We start from the raw sequence: 20,234 nt of genomic DNA, 5'->3' as shown, positions 1-20,234 counted from the left end.
TCTTGAGTACAGGGACCATCTTTTTGCCTCTTTCTATCTCCTGTGCTTATCTCAATACAATTGGAAAGTCTGTTCTGTAATTTAGTGAAGTAAACTCAGGGATCTGTTAGATAATGTCATGAACAGTCTGACACAATGACTGAACAAGAACACCTTTGGATAGCTAGGTGACTTAGTACAGAATGGCCTGGATTCAGAAAATCTTATCTTCCTGAGTTCAAATCTGACCTCACAAATTTACTCATGGTATAATCCTGGGTGAGTCACTTCACCCTGTTTGTCTTAGTGTCCTCCCATGTAGAATGAGTGGGAGAAGTAATGGCAAAGCACTCCAATATCTTTGCCAAGAAAACCTCACATGAAGGTCACAAAGAGTTGTATACACTTGAAAAACAAAAACCGTGAATTCACTGACACTTGTATTTGGTTTTTCTTTTCAGGGTAGTGGCCATTCTGAAGAACTGAAGCCATCATGCCCTGAGAGGTCAGTTAGTGTTTCTGACCAAAATATGTGGATTTACTTTAAAAGTACAAATATGTCAAGGATGTTGTCCATCTAACTGCTGTCTTTATGTCTCTTTTTTCTACTATTTCTCCTTCTATATCTTTGTGAAAAATGCAAGGTATGAAGTGCTGCAAGTTAGTACTAAGTTGGGTATGAAATATGAATATTGCTTGAAATATTTTCATATCAACTTTATTAACACTCACCAAGGAAGCCAGTTTTCTGAAAACTTTCACTTGTTTTAAGTATAAACATAGATTTTAAATTTTCTTTAGGAAAGAACATATGGACTCTGATGATGGAAAGACGGTACATGAATCTATCAGTCCATTTCATTCAGATGAAAATTCAGATATTCTTGTGACAAAAAGCTTCTCAGAAGGTATGTTGTATCATAATTCTTTACATATTTGAAAGTTAACACTCCTGGTTATGGGTAGAAAATTTGGTCTTATTTGTATAAAACTAATTTTCATTATCATAAAGTTTTAATCATAGAAGAACTAGATTCATAGCCAGAAGGGATTTTAGAATTCATCTAAATCCTTGAAAGTACAGATTAGGAAACAGGTACGAAAAAATAACATGACTTACTCAAAATCATGTCATTATATGACATTCATAGTCTTTTTGGTATATAGGCCTTTAACTTAAACTACCTGGCAAATTAGTCATTTTTGAAATGGCTTTGGAATAGGGAGGTTTTTTAAAGATGATTTTTATGTTTTTTTGTTTGTTTTTTTGTTTTCAAGTTAAAAGCTGCTGGCTTTTATCTTGGGGAACTTTTGACCTTTTTTTGCCACTTCTTGGATTGTCTCCTGACTTTGGGGTCTGCTTCTAATATTCATCTTCATTTTCTACCCACTGTTAACCTAGACACTGACCTTGGAGTGTGTCAGCCATATACGTGAGCTTTGAACTTACCTCAGCAGGGAGGGGCGCCTCACTTCCTGCTCATCTCTTTTTTCCTTCAAGGCTTTGGCCTTCTACTTCATTCAGGTTTTGCCTTATTTTCCTGCAGTTGTAGACCTAGACACCTAAATGCTCTTGCCAAAGTGTCCAAGGGCACTTGAGCTGCCAAATCTAATAGTTGTCCTTCTAACCTCCACCTCAGTCCTAATCCTATTTTTAGCTCTATGCTGCAATTGATACTCCTCTTTTCTTGGACTCATTTTCCTACCTCTCTCTGTTCTTCAGTCTCTTTCATTTTTTGCTTGCTTATTATTTATATTGCACATCTACTTCTCGGCTTTGGGGCCTTTCATTTCTCTTGGTGAGTATTCTGCACTAAAGGGTTTAATTTTCATGTATATACAGATGGCATCTTGAGTTATGTATCAAAAGCCCACTATACCTCTTGAATTTCAGGCCAACATCAGCTGTCTGGCATTATCCCTATTTTCACAAATTAGGAAACTGAGGCAGACAGAGGTTAAGGGACAGGTCAATTCTCCAAGGTCCTCCACAGCTGTTCCATCATATCTGAAGGAGTTGCAAGGAATCCTTTGCTGACACAGGTGTTGCGGACTGGGAATGAGATAAATTGGAAGCCGAGGAAAGAAGAGAGTGGTCAGAGAATAGCAATTGCCTCTCAGTCTCCTTGTATCATCCTCTCACAGGAGGAGATCCATTCTGCAGGTCTGGGTTGGATCTCCAGCAGTCACTGTCACTTGGCTCCTGCATTACAACAGACAGAAGCTAAATGACAGTCTGATTTACAGATCACTCTCCTTTGTGTGCTGTCACTGATGAGAATGAGAGCTTCTTGAGACCTGATTTTCTGTGTTTGTTACCAGTGCTTTGAAGTTAGGCCAGAGGGCAGGGAATATTCTGAACCTTTGGTCTTGGAGAATAAAGCTTAAGGTTCTAAAAGGACGTGGGAAATTCTAAATCTTTGGAGTGGCTTTTCCCACTAAAATCTTAGTTTGGGAAGAAGAACAAAAACAGAATATTACCGCTCCACCTTCCTCCTGTGGCGTTTTTCTCAAGAATTTCATTTTGAATATCACAGTTCTGGTTTTGGAAACTTCCAGATTGTAAGAGGGTGTGATGAAGTCCCTTAGCATCTTGGAACAAACTTGTCATTTTATTTTATCCAGTGGTTTTTAAAACTTTGTTTTTAATTCTGATATTCTGGGTGGATTCAGTGTTTTCACATAATTAGCATCATGATTGTTATTAAATTGTAGGTAATGTGGTTGTACAACCAGAACCAAAGAAGGAGGAAGACAAAGATGATTTCCAAGAGCCCGAAGTTAGACACAAAAGTAGAATGAAAACAAAAAATTCCAAAAGACATGTTGGTAAGTAGTTTAGTTTAAAATTAATTTCAAAGGATATCTTGTATAAAGTATAAAGAATGTTGAAAATCATTGAAAGATATGCACTAATACAAAGAGACTACAATATTGTAATTGGAAAGAACATTGAAAAAGAAATAGAACACTTTCTGTAACCATAAAGAATTGAGGAAAAATATGTTCTTCTTGTGATGGAGATAAAAATGGAGTGACAATTCCTGTGTCTATGATGGAGGTGTAAGGACCCTGGGTGAGAGGTATTTTTCTGCAAGCAAACCAGGAGTGTTCAGGCTAACATTATTCCCTGGGATGGGGGGAGTGGTGGGGGGTTGGTGGCCAGGGTGTAGATGGTGACATTCAGGCATGGGGCCTTTGCTGATGGTGCCTCAGGTCACAGATGTCCATGATTTTGAGGAAAAAGTAGTACAGGAACGTGGAGAATAAAATACTTAGGGAAATGGCCAATGAGCAAAATAGGAGAAATAATGGTAGAGAGATGGGAAACATCTGGAAAGGTACTAAAAGGATTAGGAGTAGGAGAATGATGGCAAAATAATGTGACAGGCAAAAAAGAAGAAATAGGAAGAGGGAGCAATCAAGTGACAAAATTTTTGGAAAATAATGGAAGGATAAAGACTATTGGACTTAAGAAGTGAGGAAACTATCGATAAACTATCAATCAATAAACATTTATTAAGCACCTGTTATTTACCAGGTGTTATGCTGAGCACTAAGAATGCAAGGAAAGGTAAAACAGAATCCTTTTCTCTCAAAAAACAAAACAAAACAAAAAAAAACCAAAAACCAAAACAAAAACATTGTAGTCTAAAGGGGAAGTAACTTGCAATCTACCTTTATTTGAATAGTTTAATACTTCAATATTCTTCTCCCTTTGCTCCCAAACTTCTTCCTTAAAATTTTTAAGTCAAATAAATAAGTACCAGTTTTATTCTATAAGATTTAAAATGTTCCTAAAACCCTTGTTTGTGGCCTACTTCTGATTTCCTTTGATACAAGCAAATTGGCATTAGCAGATGGGCTGTAGCCCAGTCTAGTGTTCTGTCAGGAAATAATCAGCCTGACCTTTCTATCCAAATGTTTCATACAGCACTGTAATCAAATTACTTTGCTATCTTTCTCAAAAGTTGCAGCTCTTTATTCCTAGCAAATATAGTCAATTTTTGGTCACCATGAATCATTTCAGGATGGTTTGTGCTTGGAAAAAGGTTAATTTTTCTTTTCATTGGGAGCTTGCTTCATTCTGAACTAACAGAAATCTTGCCACAATGATGATGAAGTGCTTTTTGGGTTTTATTTGAACCTGTTAGAAAGTAGGTTACATTTTTAAAAAAATCTTTCTGTTTGCTTTGGCTCCTGCTGTTTGGAATTCACCTTTACTTTCTTGTTGATCCCTTTTGTAAATGCATTTTCTTTCTCCCCCATCTAAATTTGCTGATCAGTTGTGTCTGAAACTCTGAGATTCTGCTGTCTGTGAGGTTTTCTTTTTGTTTCTCTTCCTTTTGAAAATATATTAAAAATCACGATTAACATTCCAGTTTTTTCTTATGTAATACATTCTGCTTTTACTCTTTATTTTATCTGTGCATATCTCATTTTTATATGATAGGTATTATGTACACACACACACACACACACACACACATGTCTCCTTTTGCTTGAAAGCAACAAGCTGTTGTAACTGTTGTAAACAACAGTTTAGTCTGTTCTCCCTTTCTGCCTTATGAGTAAATTGATGCTTGTATTTTCCTCCTTCCAATTTCCCAACTCTCCTCCTCCACCCCATTTGCCCTCTCTCTCTTCGTTGCTGTTTTACTTCTTCCTGCCACCTTGCCCTCCTACTCCTTCTCCCTTCTAAGACTTCTTCTTTCCTTCCTGGTAACAACAGTGAGGTTCTTGCACTATCTGACTCCCCCCAGCTTATCAGTTCTTCCTTTTGTTTCTCATTTGTATGAAATATTTGCTCTTTTTTATCTCTCCCTACACAGTTTTATTATTTTAGACTTGATCTCTTCTACTCAGTTCAGTCCAAACCTTTCATTTATTATTATTATTATTATTATAGATTTTTATTGACAAAACATATCCATGGATAATTTTTCAGCATTGACCCTTGCAAAACCTTCTGTTCCACCTTCTCCCCTCCTTCCCCCCACCCTCTCCCCTAGATAGCAGGTAGTCCCATACATGTTAAATATGTTCAAGTGTATCAAATCTTTCTTTAAAAAAAGTTTTTGTTTAAAACTTTAAATATTTAAAAGAAGCTAAAAAAGAAAAAAACTGTCATTTGCATAGCAGAATGGCAGGGAGGGTTCAAAATTCCATTTTAAGAAAACCTATGTAATAATGAAGGACATTATACTCATAACTGTGTGTCTTCTTCCTAGTAGGTTTTCTTTTGTTCTCTGTTGTGTACTTTTTACTTTATCCTTTTCCACCTTTCCTCCCTTGCACATTCAGTCAAGCAGGCTGCAGTAAGTATGTGTGTGTATATGCATATATATATATGTGTGTGTATGTATGTACAGATATATGTATATATAATGTGTATACACATACATATGTACATCTATACATCTAAGACGTTGTTAACATGACTGGCACGTAATGTAGATTTCTGTACTTTGAATCTTTCAAGAAGTTTTGCTCCTGATTACTGTTATTATTTTTGTGTGCATCTCTTATTTCTTATCTTCCAGCTCCCCTGCTTTATTACTATCTGCCCCCTGGCCTTGCTAGTACTTATACTGCCCAAGAATCCCTCCCTTATTCTTCCCCCTACCCATTGTTTTGTCTCTCTTTCTTCCATTATGACTAATCTACAAACCTTCCTATTCCCACTTATTTCTTTATCCCCTTATAGATGTACATGTACCATCCTTTCATTAACCCATTTCTGATATGAGTAGGCTTCCAGAAACATCAGTCCTCCTCACCTGTCTAATTCCCTGCTCTTGCCCCTCATCTGTGAAATGGAGTTATTCCTTTTAACTTGTCCTTCACCATTTTGCTTTTCAGAATCACATCATCTTCTTCTCTGCCTCTGGCTTTCTCTCAAACTAATTACTAATGACAGTCACAGACATAGGGTGTACATCTCCACATAGGAAACACATAGTCTCGCCTGACTGAGTCCCTAGTAATTCATCCCTGATGCTCACTGGATGTTTCTCTTGGATCTTATATGTGTCTTTCCAACAAAAACCTGAAAGCCTGGCAGCTCATGGAATATTCCTTCTCTTAGTTCAGAGTTATCCTTCACTTGCTGGATATGAAAGTTTTGGCTGTAATCCCTTCGTTCCTTGATATATACTGTCCCAGGACCGTAGTCCCTTAGAGCAGCCGCTGTGTGGTTCTCATTATGGCAATGTCATGTTTGGTTTGCCCATCTCATGCCTCTCTCCTGGGCTCATTCAGTTCTGCTTTGTGCAGCCCTGTACCACTGAGTGAACATTCATTCAGTTCTACCATTCCATTTTCTCCAGAGTTCTAACTTTTAAAAATATTGTTCATCTCTTTAACTTCTTTTTTGTTTGTTTTGATTAACTTAGTTCTCAAAATGGAAAGTTGAGGGCCCTCATTTGTATAGTGTTGTTGCTTTTCCCTTATAACTCATTTAACTTTTTCTTAATTAATTTAGATATTGCATCACTTGGTGCATGTGTATAGTGTTGATACTATTTCATTTTTTATGTTACTTCTTAGTGAAAAGTCATTTCCTAATATCTTTTAATTAGACATGTTTTTGCTTATACTTTATCAGAAATCATAATTACTACCCTCTGTTCCAGGCCTTACCTTTACTCTGTGTGTGTCTCTTTGCTTCCAATGTATTTTTTACTTTTTCATCCACTTATGTTTTGTGTTTAGGTTTATCCCATTCATATTTGCAGTTAGGTTACTGTGTAGTTCCCTTCAAATTATCTTTCCCTCACTTACCCTTTTATCCTTCTTTCACCCTGTCCTCTTAGTTTATGCTCCTCTCTTCCACAGACCCTCTTTCCCTTCTTTCTTCCCTACCTGCAGAACTAGATGGGTTCCTATAAGCAATCCGGGCTGTTAGGCTCTCTGATCCACTTCCAGCAGGAGTGACGTTCATGCATTTTTCCTCATTGTAAAAGCTCTTCTTGTTTTCCACTTTTGTGTAAGATAATTTGCTCCATTCCCCTTCTTCCTTGGAGGCAGAGTCTTTCTTGAGTTTTTCAAATTGTCTTAGAACAATTGTTTGACTTGTTTATTTCCTCTACTCTGTGAGGCAATATTCTGTCTTTTCTATGTAAAGGAAATTTGATTTTCTGATGTGCTTTCCTGTCTTCCAGAATTCTCTTTCCATGGTATTTTCTTTATAAAAATACTTTGCATTTGCAGTTTTCTTCCTCTTATTATTGCTTGGACCAGAGCCATACATTTCATACACTCGGCCATTGCTCACAACTCTTGTAATCTGGTGACATGTGGTGATCTATGTTAGAGGGCACTCATTCCTCCACCCAGCAAATGCTCGTGGATCTCCCAGGATCTCTTCTGTCTCGCCTTTTCCTTGGACATTATGATGCTTTTCCCTCAATAAATATTACTTATCACTTTAATACAAAATGCATTTATTATTATGCCCTAGTGCTTTTTAATAGGAACGACTAGGTCTTGTTTGGAAAGGTATTTCCCTGCATCTGTGAAGATAATCATATGACTTCTCTGGGATGTTCTTTCTTTGGAGTCTGCTGTTCCATTACAATTGTCTTATTATGCCCTGTCTTTAATTCCTTATCCATCCTCTTTTTTATACCTCACCATTCTCTTGTGGTGTCCTCATTTTCATTTTTAACTAGCTTAACAGTGCAGAAACTCGATAACTCATTTCTGTCCTAATCTTTTTCAAATATCTGTTTACAACTATTGAGCAATCGCCTACATTGAGCACTCTAATTCAAGTCCTCCACATCTTTGTTGCTATAATAATTTTCCTTAGTGATTGATTTACCTCTGTTATTTCTTTACCTAATTAGTCTCTAGCAAAAAAATATAAACCCATCATTTTGATTTTTAAAGGCCTGCAATATTTTCCATTCTAACTATACTTGCTTTCCTTCCCCAGCTGGCCTTCTATTTCTCCTACTAATGGTTCATCTGTTTCTGTTCCTTCATTGTGGTTATTGTTCCCACTCTCTGTCTTTCTTTTAAAGTTTTTGTCATGTTACTTGTGTCTGACTCTTGATGGCCACATTTGGGGCTTTCTTGACAAGAATTCTGGAGTGGTTTACTGTTTCCTTTTCTAGCCCACTTTAAAGATGAGGAAACTGAGGCAGAAATGAATTGAGGACAATGTATGATGAGATGTCTTCCAGTTACAAAATTTATTAGTTTGTGAAATTTATGAAACTTATCCATAATTTTGAGTAAGTATGCAACAGTAAAATGATGTGAATACATATATCTTTGTAAATTCCTATTGATTAAGCAAATAGGACATTGCATTTTTATAACTCAGTATCTTTTTTTGGCCGTTTCCAGGGTTTGATGGAATTTTAAATTTTATTTGTGAACAGACTATGTTTATAATTTATTTGTTTAGGGGAAAGACTTCATGAGATTGTGTGTTGTACTGCTTGTGGTCAGCAAGTGAACCATTATGAGGATTCAGTATATAGACATCCTGCACTGAATGTTCTTATTTGTAAGGTATGTAGTTATGAAGTGGATGATGATTTTGTTATCTGTAAACTAGTATGCCTTTTGTTTGTGAATAAAGGACAAATTCTCCTGTTAGAGTAAGAAATCTTTTTTATTTATATGAATTCTATAATGATTCATTTCAAAAGTGAAGATTCTCGCTGTAGTAATGAGATGCAATAAGTGCTGAACTTACAAAATCAGACTTGATTAATAAATTGGTTACATTAGATAAACTTCAGTTTTTAGTATACGTGAGGACAAACAAAGACTATCTGTGCCCGACCTGTGAGCTCATACTGTTCGGATCAGTCATAGTGAGCTATAAGGTGTCTTGACCCTATCATAGTGAGGTCATTTTCACCCTTTTTGATTAGTAAGAATATTGTTAATTAAAAAAAAAAACTCAGTCCTATTCATGTTTGACAGTATCTGGTAATTTTTGTAATATTTTGCTCTATTTTTCCTACTTCTGGTGAGAGGAGAACATTTCAAATGACCTCTTTGGGGATCAGTGTTTATTGAAATAATAAAAGTAGTTTTAATAATAGCTTCTTTTCCTTAACCCTTTAAGATTTATAAAGAGTTGTACACATGTAAACTTGTTTGATGCACAATAACCCTGTGAAGCGAATAAGTTATTTGAGAAAGGACTCCATGTAAGCTCTTTCAGACTCTATCACCATATAGAGTGTGTTTGAGTGCAACAAAAGTTGTGTTTTTGTTTGTATTAATAATGTTTTCTGTTGTTCCATGGGTGCTGTTTATTTTCCATTTATCCATTTTTGCTTTTTTTTCCTTTGAACATGTTTTGAATTTTCTTTAAATCAGCTTATCAGTTAACAAAGTGAATTCTTCATAGACATTTTGTTCCTCTGTTCCCCATGATATGTCCTTACTTTGTTGGCAGTTCTTTACTTTTGCAAAATATTTCATTTTTTCAGTGTCACTAAAGTTAACATACCTGTTTTATGTTTAAATGTAGTGTATGCTTAGTGTGGATTTAAGCATTTTAAATTTTATGCTTTGTGAATGTTAATATTTTAACAGATTTAAAACATTTAGAATTGAATGTTAATTCCTTTTTTAGAGCTGCTACATATATACGAGTGATGACATAAGGCATGATTCTACTAGACCTCATAAGCACTGCAGGTAGGAATATATCTCCCAAAATAGAAAGCATTCCTCTTTTGGGGATCTCTTAAATAGTTTTATTTATTTATAATTTATTTTATTTATTCTCTCAGTGAGTCTTCATTGTGTTGTCAAATGTCAGAGATTATAGCATATATTCAAAATGAGAGGTATACTAGTTTTAAATGTATAACTACCGATGTTTTCTCATTGAAGAGAAAGAGGCATTCAACTTGTTATGGTTTCATTTTTCATTTGGATTCAGGTCTTCATGAGCTGCTCATGATTTTACCAGACATTGTTAACCGGGTTCCTTTTAGTGAATTTCAGGGTATCTCTGAACTTAGACGTTGAAGAAATTTATACATTTATTGTAATTGACATTTAAAATTAAATCTTTTTAAGAAGTTAAAAAATTTCATGCTAAAGGCATCATTATACCCTAAAGGTTTCCATAACACAAAAAATACTAACAAAGTCTAGTTCATACTGAATTTCCAACATAACTGCCACAATCATATTCTTTATTATTGAGTCATTTCAGTTGTCTCTGAAATTTTTAAAATAAATTTATTTTTAATACACATTGTTTTATGAATCATGTTGGGAGAGAAGAATCAGAATAAAAGAGAAAAACCATGGGAGAGAAAAAAAACTGAAAAAAGATGTGAACATAGCATGTGTTGATTTACATTCAATCTCCATAGTTCTTTTTCTGGATGCAGATGGCATTTACTGTCCAAAATCTATTGGGATTACTTTGGATCACTGAGCCACAGAAAAGAACCAAGTCTTTCATAGTTGATCATTGCATATTCATGCTGTTACTGTGTACAATGCATTCCTGGTTCTGGTTGTTTCACTCAGCATCAGTTCTTGTAAATCTTTCCAGGTCTTTCTAAAATCAGCTTGATCACCATCTTTTATATCACACCAATATTCCATTACCTTCATATACAACTTTGTTCAGCCTTTCCCCAAATGATGAGCATCTACTCAAAATCTGGCCTGAGATTTCTCGAAAAGTACTGGGGTCTCTACCACTCTTGGGGCCTCTAGTACATCGTGTGCAAGGGCTGCATCATATCAGAGGGACCAGGAAACAGATTTGGGAAGGATGACAGTCTGGTCATCCCAGTTTTTCTGTCTCCCCTTTGGGGATGTACCTAAGTCAAGTGTGTTGGCATTTTTTCACTCTGACCTTGGCTTCCTCTCTTTTCAATAAGTACTTCCTTAATTTCCTCTCAATTTAACCCTTTAGACTTGTTCTCTTCTAGTTTACACTTTTAAAAATACCTTTTAAGCTCTTCCAAGATTTTTTCAGGGATCTGAGAACAAATTACATTTTTTGAGACTCCAAATATAACCACTTTGATACTGTTGTCCTTTTATAAATATACCTCGATCTTCCCTGTTCCTATAATAACTTTTCATTATCTTTAGAAAGTAACTCTTTCCCCCTACTTTTTTTTTATTTTTCCTTGCATTTCCTTTCTTCTTTTTTTGACTCAGATTTTTTTATGTGGTAGTTCTGCTCTGGTCTTGTGCCATCCTAAATTTCGGTGCTGCCTGCTGCTGGCTTTCAGGACTTAGGATGGTGGTGGGGGTCTGCTTTCCCTGATCACCTCCCTGGGGTGTGGAGTTTATTTAGCTCTTAGGCTGCCCCACAGGTGGGGTGGGGTGGGGAAGGCCCTTACTGATGGTTTCTGTGGTAACAGAATCTTGCTGGTGGCTGGTTTTGGAGGAGGGTCCAGATGTTAGTTACAACTAACTGTCTAGCTTTCAATGCCCAAATTGATGGCACTGAGCGCAAGGATCAGGGGGCTTTTGGTATTGATGCCCTTTCAAAGGCTGCAATATGACCTGCCATGTGGTTATGGCTGCAATGACCTGCCCTGTGGCAGTGGAAACAGGCATTATGAACGTGAATTTATTAAATTTTATTTTCAGTAACTTGACAGTTCACCTTAAATTTCCTGTTCCTGCACCTTTGTATTGCTCTGAAATCTTTGTTTATTTGCTTTTCAAAATACCCATCTTCCATTAAAGTTTAGCTGAAGTAGATGTGTCTCACTGGGGTAAGAGGTACACAAGTGTCAAATGTTGTATTAGTAGTAGTATTAGTAGGTGGTAGTAGGAGTAGTAGTACTAGGTAGTAGTAATAGGTAGTGGGTAGTAGTAGTAATTAGTAGTAGGGGTAGATTGTAGTAGTAGTAGTCACACTACACAGCAGGGGGCCAAGAAGAGTTCCAAATTTAGGGCAATTACCTGTGAGGACCCACCTTCTCCCTAAACAACAATCTCTTAGAAGGTGATTGCTCGCCTGCCTTCAAAAGAAGACCTCAGTGTCGGCCCCTCACCCCCAGAACAAGGCACCAGCCAGATCTTGACCCCTTTGCTGATCAACATAGAGACTCCCCCTTGCCACTTGGGTACAGAGAGGCCTTGTTTCCATAGCAACCCAGGAGGAGGGCCCAGCCCAGCAACAAAATATTTGATATTTTATTTATTTTACTTTTGATGGAATTGAATGCTATTTTCTTAGATTTGGAGGAACTATCCTGCTGATCTATCTGTGGAGTTCTTCTTTTTCATTTAGCAGCTTCTGAATTTCCTCCATCATTTGCCTCAAACCAGTCTTTGAAATCAAACATTGCACTCAAAACTTAGGTGTTTCTTGGTAGAGGGCAATCTATTTTACAGTATCTGGATTCTAGTTTCCCCTTCAATATTAGTTCACATTTATTCTGTATTAAAATGTGTGTGTGTGTGTGTGTGTGTGTGTGTGCTTTGTCTCCTCCCTAGGGAATCTATGTTCCTTGAAGGCAAAGCCTGTTATATATGTGTCTTTTGTGTTATTAATAACTAACACAAAGTATTCCCTAAATTCACTAAGTGCTTTTGGTTTTCTTCCTACAAGACACATTTTGCCCTTTGTGCCATTTAGTTTCTTTTTTTTTTTTATTTAATAGCCTTTTATTTACAGGATATATACATGGGTAACTTTACAGCATTAACAATTGCCAAACCTCTTGTTCCAATTTTTCACCTCTTACCCCCCCACCCCCTCCCCTAGATGGCAGGATGACCAGTAGATGTTAAATATATTAAAATATAAATTCGATACACAATAAGTCTACATGAGCAAAACGTTATTTTGCTGTACAAAAAGAATCAGACTCTGAAATATTGTACAATTAGCTTGTGAAGGAAATCAAAAATGCAGGTGTGCATAAATATAGGGATTGGGAAATCAATATAATGGTTTTTAGTCATCTCCCAGAGTTCTTTTTCTGGGCATAGCTAGTTCAGTTCATTACTGCTCCATTAGAAATGATTTGGTTGATCTCGTTGCTGAGGATGGCCTGGTCCATCAGAACTGGTCATCATATAGTATTGTTGTTGAAGTATATAATGATCTCCTGGTCCTGCTCATTTCACTCAGCATCAGTTCGTGTAAGTCTCTCCAGGCCTTTCTGAAATCATCCTGTTGGTCATTTCTTACAGAACAGTAATATTCCATAATATTCATATACCACAATTTATTCAGCCATTCTCCAACTGATGGACATCCATTCAGTTTCCAGTTTTTAGCCACTACAAAAAGGGCTGCCACAAACATTCGTGCACATACAGGTCCCTTTCCCTTCTTTATAATCTCTTTGGGATATAATCCCAGTAGTAACACTGCTGGATCAAAGGGTATGCACAGTTTGATAACTTTTTGAGCATAGTTCCAAACTACTCTCCAAAATGGTTGGATTCGTTCACAACTCCACCAACAATGCATCAATGTCCCAGTTTTCCCACATCCCCTCCAACAATCATCATTATTTTTTCCTGTCATCTTAGCCAATCTGACAGGTGTGTAGTGGTATCTTAGAGTTGTCTTAATTTGCATTTCTCTGATTAATAATGACTTGGAGCATCTTTTCATATGACTAGAAATAGTTTCAATTTCTTCATCTGAGAATTGTCTGTTCATATCCTTTGACCATTTTTCAATTGGAGAATGGCTTGATTTTTTATAAATTAGAGTTAATTCTCTATATATTTTGGAAATGAGGCCTTTATCAGAACCTTTGACTGTAAAAATATTTTCCCAGTTTATTGCTTCCCTTCTAATCTTGTCTGCATTAGTTTTGTTTGTACAAAAACTTTTCAGTTTGGTATAATCGAAATTTTCTATTTTGTGATCAGTAATGATCTCTAGTTCTGCTTTGGTCATAAAGACCTTCCCCTTCCACAGGTCTGAGAGGTAAACTATCCTATGTTCCTCTAATTTATTAATAATTTCATTCTTTATGCCTAGGTCATGAACCCATTTTGACCTTATCTTGGTGTACGGCGTTAAGTATGGATCAATGCCTAGTTTCTGCCATATTAGTTTCCAATTTTCCCAGCAATTTTTATCAAACAGTAAGTTCTTATCCCAAAAGCTGGGATCTTTGGGTTTGTCAAAGACTAGGTTGCTATATTTGTTGACTGTTTTATCCCTTGAACCTAATCTATTCCACTGATCAACTAATCTATTCCTTAGCCAATACCAAATAGTTTTGGTAACTGCTGCTCTATAATATAATTTTAGATCTGGTACAGCTAAGCCACCATCATTTGATTTTTTTTTCATTAATTCCCTTGAAATTCTTGACCTTTTGTTTTTCCATATGAACTTTGTTGTTATTTTTTCTAGGTCATTAAAATAGTTTTTTGGGAGTCTGATTGGTATAGCGCTAAATAAATAGATTAGTTTAGGTAATATTGTCATCTTTATTATATTTGCTCGCCCTATCCAAGAGCATTTAATATTTTTCCAATTGGTTAGATCAGACTTAATTTGTGTGAAAAGTGGTCTGTAATTTTGCTCATAAAGTTTCTGATTTTCCCTTGGCAGATAGATTCCTAAATATTTTATATTATCAGTAGTTACTTTAAATGGAATTTCTCTTTGTAACTCTGACTGTTGGATTTTGTTAGTGATATATAAGAATGCTGATGACTTATGTGGGTTTATTTTATAACCAGCAACTTTGCTAAAGTTGTGGATTATTTCTAATAACTTTTTAGCAGAATCTCTGGGGTTCTCTAAGTATACCATCATGTCATCGGCAAAGAGTGATAATTTGGCTTCCTCATTGCCTATTCTTATTCCTTTAATCTCTTTCTCAGCTCTTATTGCTATAGCTAGCGTTTCTAATACAATATTAAATAGTAACGGTGATAGTGGGCAACCTTGTTTCACTCCAGATCTTATTGGGAATGGTTGCAGTTTGTCTCCATTACATATGATGCTTACTGATGGTTTTAAATAGATGCTGCTGATTATTTTAAGGAAAAGTCCATTTATTCCTATACTCTCAAGTGTTTTTAATAGGAATGGATGTTGGATTTTATCAAATGCTTTTTCTGCATCTATTGAGATGATCATATGGTTTTTGTTAATTTGGTTATTAACATGGCCAATTATATTGATAGTTTTCCTAATATTGAACCAGCCCTGCATTCCTGGTATAAATCCTACTTGATCATAGTGTATTATCTTGGAGATGATTTTCTGTAGTCTTTTTGCTAATATCTTATTTAAGATTTTAGCATCAATATTCATTAGGGAGATTGGTCTATAATTTTCTTTCTCTGTTTTCAGCCTACCTGGTTTAGGTATCAGTACCATGTCTGTGTCATAGAAGGAATTTGGTAGGACTCCTTCATTCCCTATTTTATCAAATAATTTATATAGCATTGGGGCCAATTGTTCTTTAAATGTTTGGTAAAATTCACATGTAAATCCATCTGGTCCTGGGGATTTTTTCTTAGGGAGTTGTTTAATTGCCTGTTCTATTTCTTTTTCTGAAATGGGACTATTCAAGCAATTTACTTCCTCCTCTGTTAGTCTGGGAAGTCTATATTTTTGGAGGTAGTCATCCATTTCACTTAGGTTATCAAATTTATTGGCATAAAGTTGAGCAAAATAAGATAGTGTTTTTGAAAATTTTTAAATTGAAAATATGTTTACTAAACATTTAGTATTTGCAAATATCTTAGAAATTTGGACCCTAGCATCAGTGATCTGGAAAGAAACATTTCGACTAATAATAATAGTATGATAATGATGTTAATGATGATAATGATACCTGATATGTTTAAGGACTGGTTGCTAAGCTAAGTCACACAATCCTGAAACATAGGTGCTATTGTTACAGTTGAGGAAACCAAAGCAAATAGACATTAAGTGGCTTGCCCAAAGTCAAACAGGCAGTGATGAGGTTGTGGTGGCAAAAACAAGTTCAGAAAAAACATGAGAGAAATTCATGATGGCCATTCTCTATCAAAATAAAGTGTTATTTAGGAGAAGAGATTACAAAGCAGAGATAAAATAGGCCCCTGAAGTGGCCAATATGGAATAGAGTTGGGAGAGCATCTAGTTGGAAAGGAATTTGGAAGGATCCGGGAAAGGAACATAGCAGGAGGCCTAAGCGTGCCATTGATGGGTAGGTTAGATTCACAGAGGAGTTTAGTAGAATCACCAGTTAGAGTAAGGACAATGGCACCATTGGAAAGAAGGAGGGAGAAAGAAGAACCTCCTGGTGGGCTTAGTCAGGAAGAAAACTTGGCAAAGGTCTTTATCATAAGCTGATCTTTGATAAAGGAAATATAACCTTGGGGAATATCTCAGGGATAAAGGTAGGAACTCAAGTTGGTGAGGATCAAGGAGGACAGGAAGTGGCGGGGAGCTCAAAGGTGAGGGGTATCCAGGAAGTAGATGGAATATACTTGGCAGACCAGGGCTGGGACCTGTCTAAAGATACGATAATCAGCATCTCTAAAGATTGTATAAAGATGCACAGAGTTTGAGGGATGGACAAAGGAGTTTTATCCTCACAATCATTCTCTAAACAGAATACTCTTAATGAAATTGTTATAACTGATAAGAGTCATATGGGCTTCTTCCTGAGCTTACAACATCCTGTGAGGTAGGTAAAAACTAGCCAGGGAAAGTGCTTGTTCAGGGGTTCATATCTACTTTAAATTTACTGGATTAAAGCTAAAGCTTCATATTCTTTGTCACAAAGGTGCTTGCAAATATCTGCTTCATAATTAACAAACTTACTTTCATCTTCTATTGAGAAATATCACGTTATTTTCATTAAGTTCCATTTGTCCCATTGCAATTATCAAGGCATTGTGTTCTTCAGTGAACTTTTCTTTTTTTAAAGAAGTTTTTTTTAGTGAAATTCCCAATTTTGCTTTCTAAAATATTTTTTCTCATAAATGCATTTTTGCTATCAAGATGTTAACTTTTTTCATGATTTTCTTGCATCACTTTCACTATTTTCCCCAACTTTTCTTCTACCTCTTTCCTTTCCTGTTGGGATCTTTTTTTCAAGCATTTTTCAGTGATTCTTTTTGATGTGTTAGACTAATTCAAATTTTTTTATGACCTTGAATACTTTGACTGTGTTGATATTTTCTGATTTTGTGTTTTGCTCTTCCCTGTCACCAGAGTAATTTTTTATGGTCATGTCCTTTTTAGTTGTTTACTGATAGGCTGGAAAAATCAATCTTAAGTTCTACCTTTATAATAAAATTGGGTCCTGAATGAAGAGAGCTTTGCCCCAAGCTTCAAGTGTTTGTTCTGTTAGTTCAGAGTTGTTCCTGGGCATCTGTAAGTTCTCTGCTTTTCTAGGGTGTTATGATCTAAGGAAAGGTTTAATCCCTGATTTTCTGGTCTGAACTTTAAAAATCTGTGAATGACCATAAGCTCTATTTGCTTAACTGGATCTGTGAACTACCCCTTGGATGCTAGTCTTCGTTCTTGCCTTAGGATGGTAATGTGGATCTCCATATGGCCAATGCAACAGAGTCCTGGACCCAGTGCCAGCTAAGGATCCACTTTCTGACCAGTTTCTCAGTCCTTACTGAGAGCCCTGGAAGCATCAGCTGCTGCTGATTCAGTTGCCTTTCAAGGTCATGTGTGGAAGGCCCAGGAGTGGTTACATAAGTTTGGTTTTATCCTTTTCATTTGTTGGTTCTTTCCATTCCACAATTAATTTGGGGCAATATTTTAAAGTTGTAAAGATGTTTCATTTACAGAAATTGGATAAGTTCCTGCTTTTACTTTTATAATTACATGAATAATTTATAAGAATATATGTTGAAATATATTTAGTTATATTAAATTTTTTTTAATTAGTAAAATTGTTCCTGATTAACCTTTTGAAAAGACTTTAAACAGTTGACTAAGAATGATACTTCAGTGTTTCTGTTTGTTTTTTACATTTCAGATGGTGTGCAGAAGGCAGAGATTTAATTTTTTGTGATTTCTGCCATAATGCTTTTTGTAAGAAATGCATTTGGCGCAATCTAGGGAAAAAGGAGATGTCAAAAGTGATGGATAAGAACACTAAGTGGAGTTGTTACATTTGTCAGCCAGAGCCTTTATTGGATTTGGTTGCCATATGCGACTGTGTATTTGACAATTTATCAGACTTAGAACAGCAGTCTAAAAAGAAAAAGTTAGTATGTGAAAAGACTGATAACACATGTGATCATTCAGAGAAATTAAAGCATGGAAGTTGCGCTGAAGAGACACATCAGGTGTATAACCCTTCCTCTGATACTGCACAACGCCCTTTTCACACATCACTGATTCCAAAAGCCTTGATTGAGAAGACAAAAGCATTGGTTGACAACTTGAGAGAAACAAACGCTACTTTGCTGAAACATATGCAACAAACATTCCATTGCTCAGAACTTAGCCCAAGTGAGAGGGACTGTCAGTATGAAATTATGAAATACATGATAATGGAGATATGTAATGCTCTGGAGGCCTTGGAAGATTGCCTGATTAATGAAGTAATTAAATTGGTTAAAGAGATGGGACGGCACCCGCTCTATCCAACCAGATTTATTATGTTTTGGTACCTAATCCTCTCCTTGATTTCTGTATGCTGCCTCTTGTTACTGTCACTCTGCCCTGGTGGGGGGAGATGCGCAGTTCTCCTGAAATGTGATCAAATACAGGCTTCTGTTGTCTACTTTGAAATACCTCTCTTTTTAATGGAGTTGGTGGACTTGTGACCTACCCGTTTTTAGAGGCTCGTCCGGGAGAACTGGCCCAGGGAAATCTGATAGTCTCAAAAGGTTGTGCATCCCTTTGGACAGTCTCAGGTAAGGTAGGGGTGGGAAATGTCCCTGGGATTGGATTATGGTATGGATTCTTCTAGGGCTGAAGCAGCAGCCACATGTGTATGGAAAAACTAAAGGGTCCTGTTGGTCTAGTGAAGTTCCTGAGAAAAAGGGACAGGATATTTGGGCTGGGGCAGATGCTGTGACTCCATCATTGCCGTCCCAAAGAACTGAGACCCAAATTTATTTGGGGCTAGAGATGGAGGACTCATCTTCCACAACAGCTTCTGACTGATAAGGGTGAAGATGGATGTGAATTGTGCCCAATTAGCATCCAAAGGTGAGATGCCCCTTGCAGAGGCTGAGGTATGCAGTGATATCCCTCCTGCAAGGCCATGTGAAAAATGATTGAGGCAAGTCTGGAAGGCACAAATCTTATTAAATTAAAACCAGGGATGTTGGGGTTACAGTACTACCTCCCCCTGCTGATCAAAATTATATCGTTTGTAATGAGAATGTGCTCAGGTTTCACAGTCCCATTACACATGGCGAGATTGACAGAACCCTTGGCAGCAGTGAAACATCAGGCAGTGTTGATGAAGGGGCTCTAGAGCAGAGTCACCAACCCTGTGAGTGAGGTGGTCTCTGGAGGGTGAGTGGTCACTGTGGGAAGCATCTTGTGAGAAAAATGAGTTCCCTAAAAGTCTCTTCTCCAAACCCCACTGAAATAATTTCTGATGGACCTTCAACAAATAATAGAAAAACAGCTAGGTCCCATAAGGGTGAATAGAACATTATCCATACATATGTTTTGAAAACAAAAAGCTTTAAAAATAAAAACAAAAACCAAGAAGTGTAATGCAGTTAGTGATACCAGAGAACTCTGCAGACATTTCCAAGACAGCTAATGAAATGCCAGGTAAGCAAACGCACAGATGACTTCTAGAAAAGAAACACCAAGGGGGCAATTCCCAAGACACGTCCTGTTTCAATTTACTAATTCAACTGAGAAACAAGCAACGATGTTGCTTGTGCCAATCGCTGATATTGGTGGGAGCACAAATAGGATGGTAAATGTGAAGGGGACAAAAGGGAGTGTGAGATGCCTGTGGGTCAAACAGCTTTGGCAAGGAGATCAAGTTAAGCCTTATAGTCTCAAGAACTGAAGAGTCTTCAGGGGATGGGAGAGGAGATGGAGGGAGGAAAGATATAAAAAGGAATGAGGGAGGCCTTGTTATGGTAGTGGGAGGAGGAATCTACTTGAGTAACTGAGAGGGTGTAAAAGGGAAGAAGCAGATAATGTGAAAAAATGAAGCAAAAAAGGAACTAAGAAGCAAACACCTAAAGAGTAAGGGATAACAGGAGGAGGTGGTAAGAATTATGGATAAAAGAGCTGTTGGGAATAGGCCCATTATGATAGAATGGAAGGCAGCCCAGGACTGGGCCCAGTGGGACACTAGGAATGATCTGCATGGGGA

The 20,234-nt window shown here is 36.7% G+C and overlaps 1 protein-coding gene across 1 annotated transcript; it reads left to right on the top strand.

Moving 5' to 3' along the window:
- The first annotated feature begins 443 nt into the window (after positions 1 to 443).
- Positions 444 to 18,708, top strand: LOC116420293 (transcriptional regulator ATRX-like). Its single transcript, XM_031944717.1, has 6 exons — positions 444 to 484; positions 781 to 887; positions 2,695 to 2,808; positions 8,396 to 8,502; positions 9,584 to 9,648; positions 17,913 to 18,708. Exons 2-6 carry the CDS (start codon positions 791 to 793, stop codon positions 18,706 to 18,708), a joined length of 1,179 nt encoding a protein of 392 aa, XP_031800577.1. The 5' UTR covers positions 444 to 484; positions 781 to 790.
- Positions 18,709 to 20,234: the final 1,526 nt, after the last annotated feature.

This window comes from Sarcophilus harrisii, chromosome X (assembly GCF_902635505.1).
Source record: "Sarcophilus harrisii chromosome X, mSarHar1.11, whole genome shotgun sequence".
Classification (NCBI taxonomy): Eukaryota; Metazoa; Chordata; class Mammalia; order Dasyuromorphia; family Dasyuridae; genus Sarcophilus; species Sarcophilus harrisii.
Note: the sequence above shows the minus strand (reverse complement) of the source record. Positions and strands in the feature narration are given on the sequence as shown.

Coding starts and splice junctions, on each gene's coding strand:
- LOC116420293 (XM_031944717.1), top strand. CDS start 791: ATGGACTCTGATGATGGAAAGACGGTACATGAATCTATCAGTCCATTT. Junction 888..2,694: donor GACAAAAAGCTTCTCAGAAG/GTATGTTGTATC, acceptor ATTAAATTGTAG/GTAATGTGGTTGTACAACCA. Junction 8,503..9,583: donor TGAATGTTCTTATTTGTAAG/GTATGTAGTTAT, acceptor TTCCTTTTTTAG/AGCTGCTACATATATACGAG.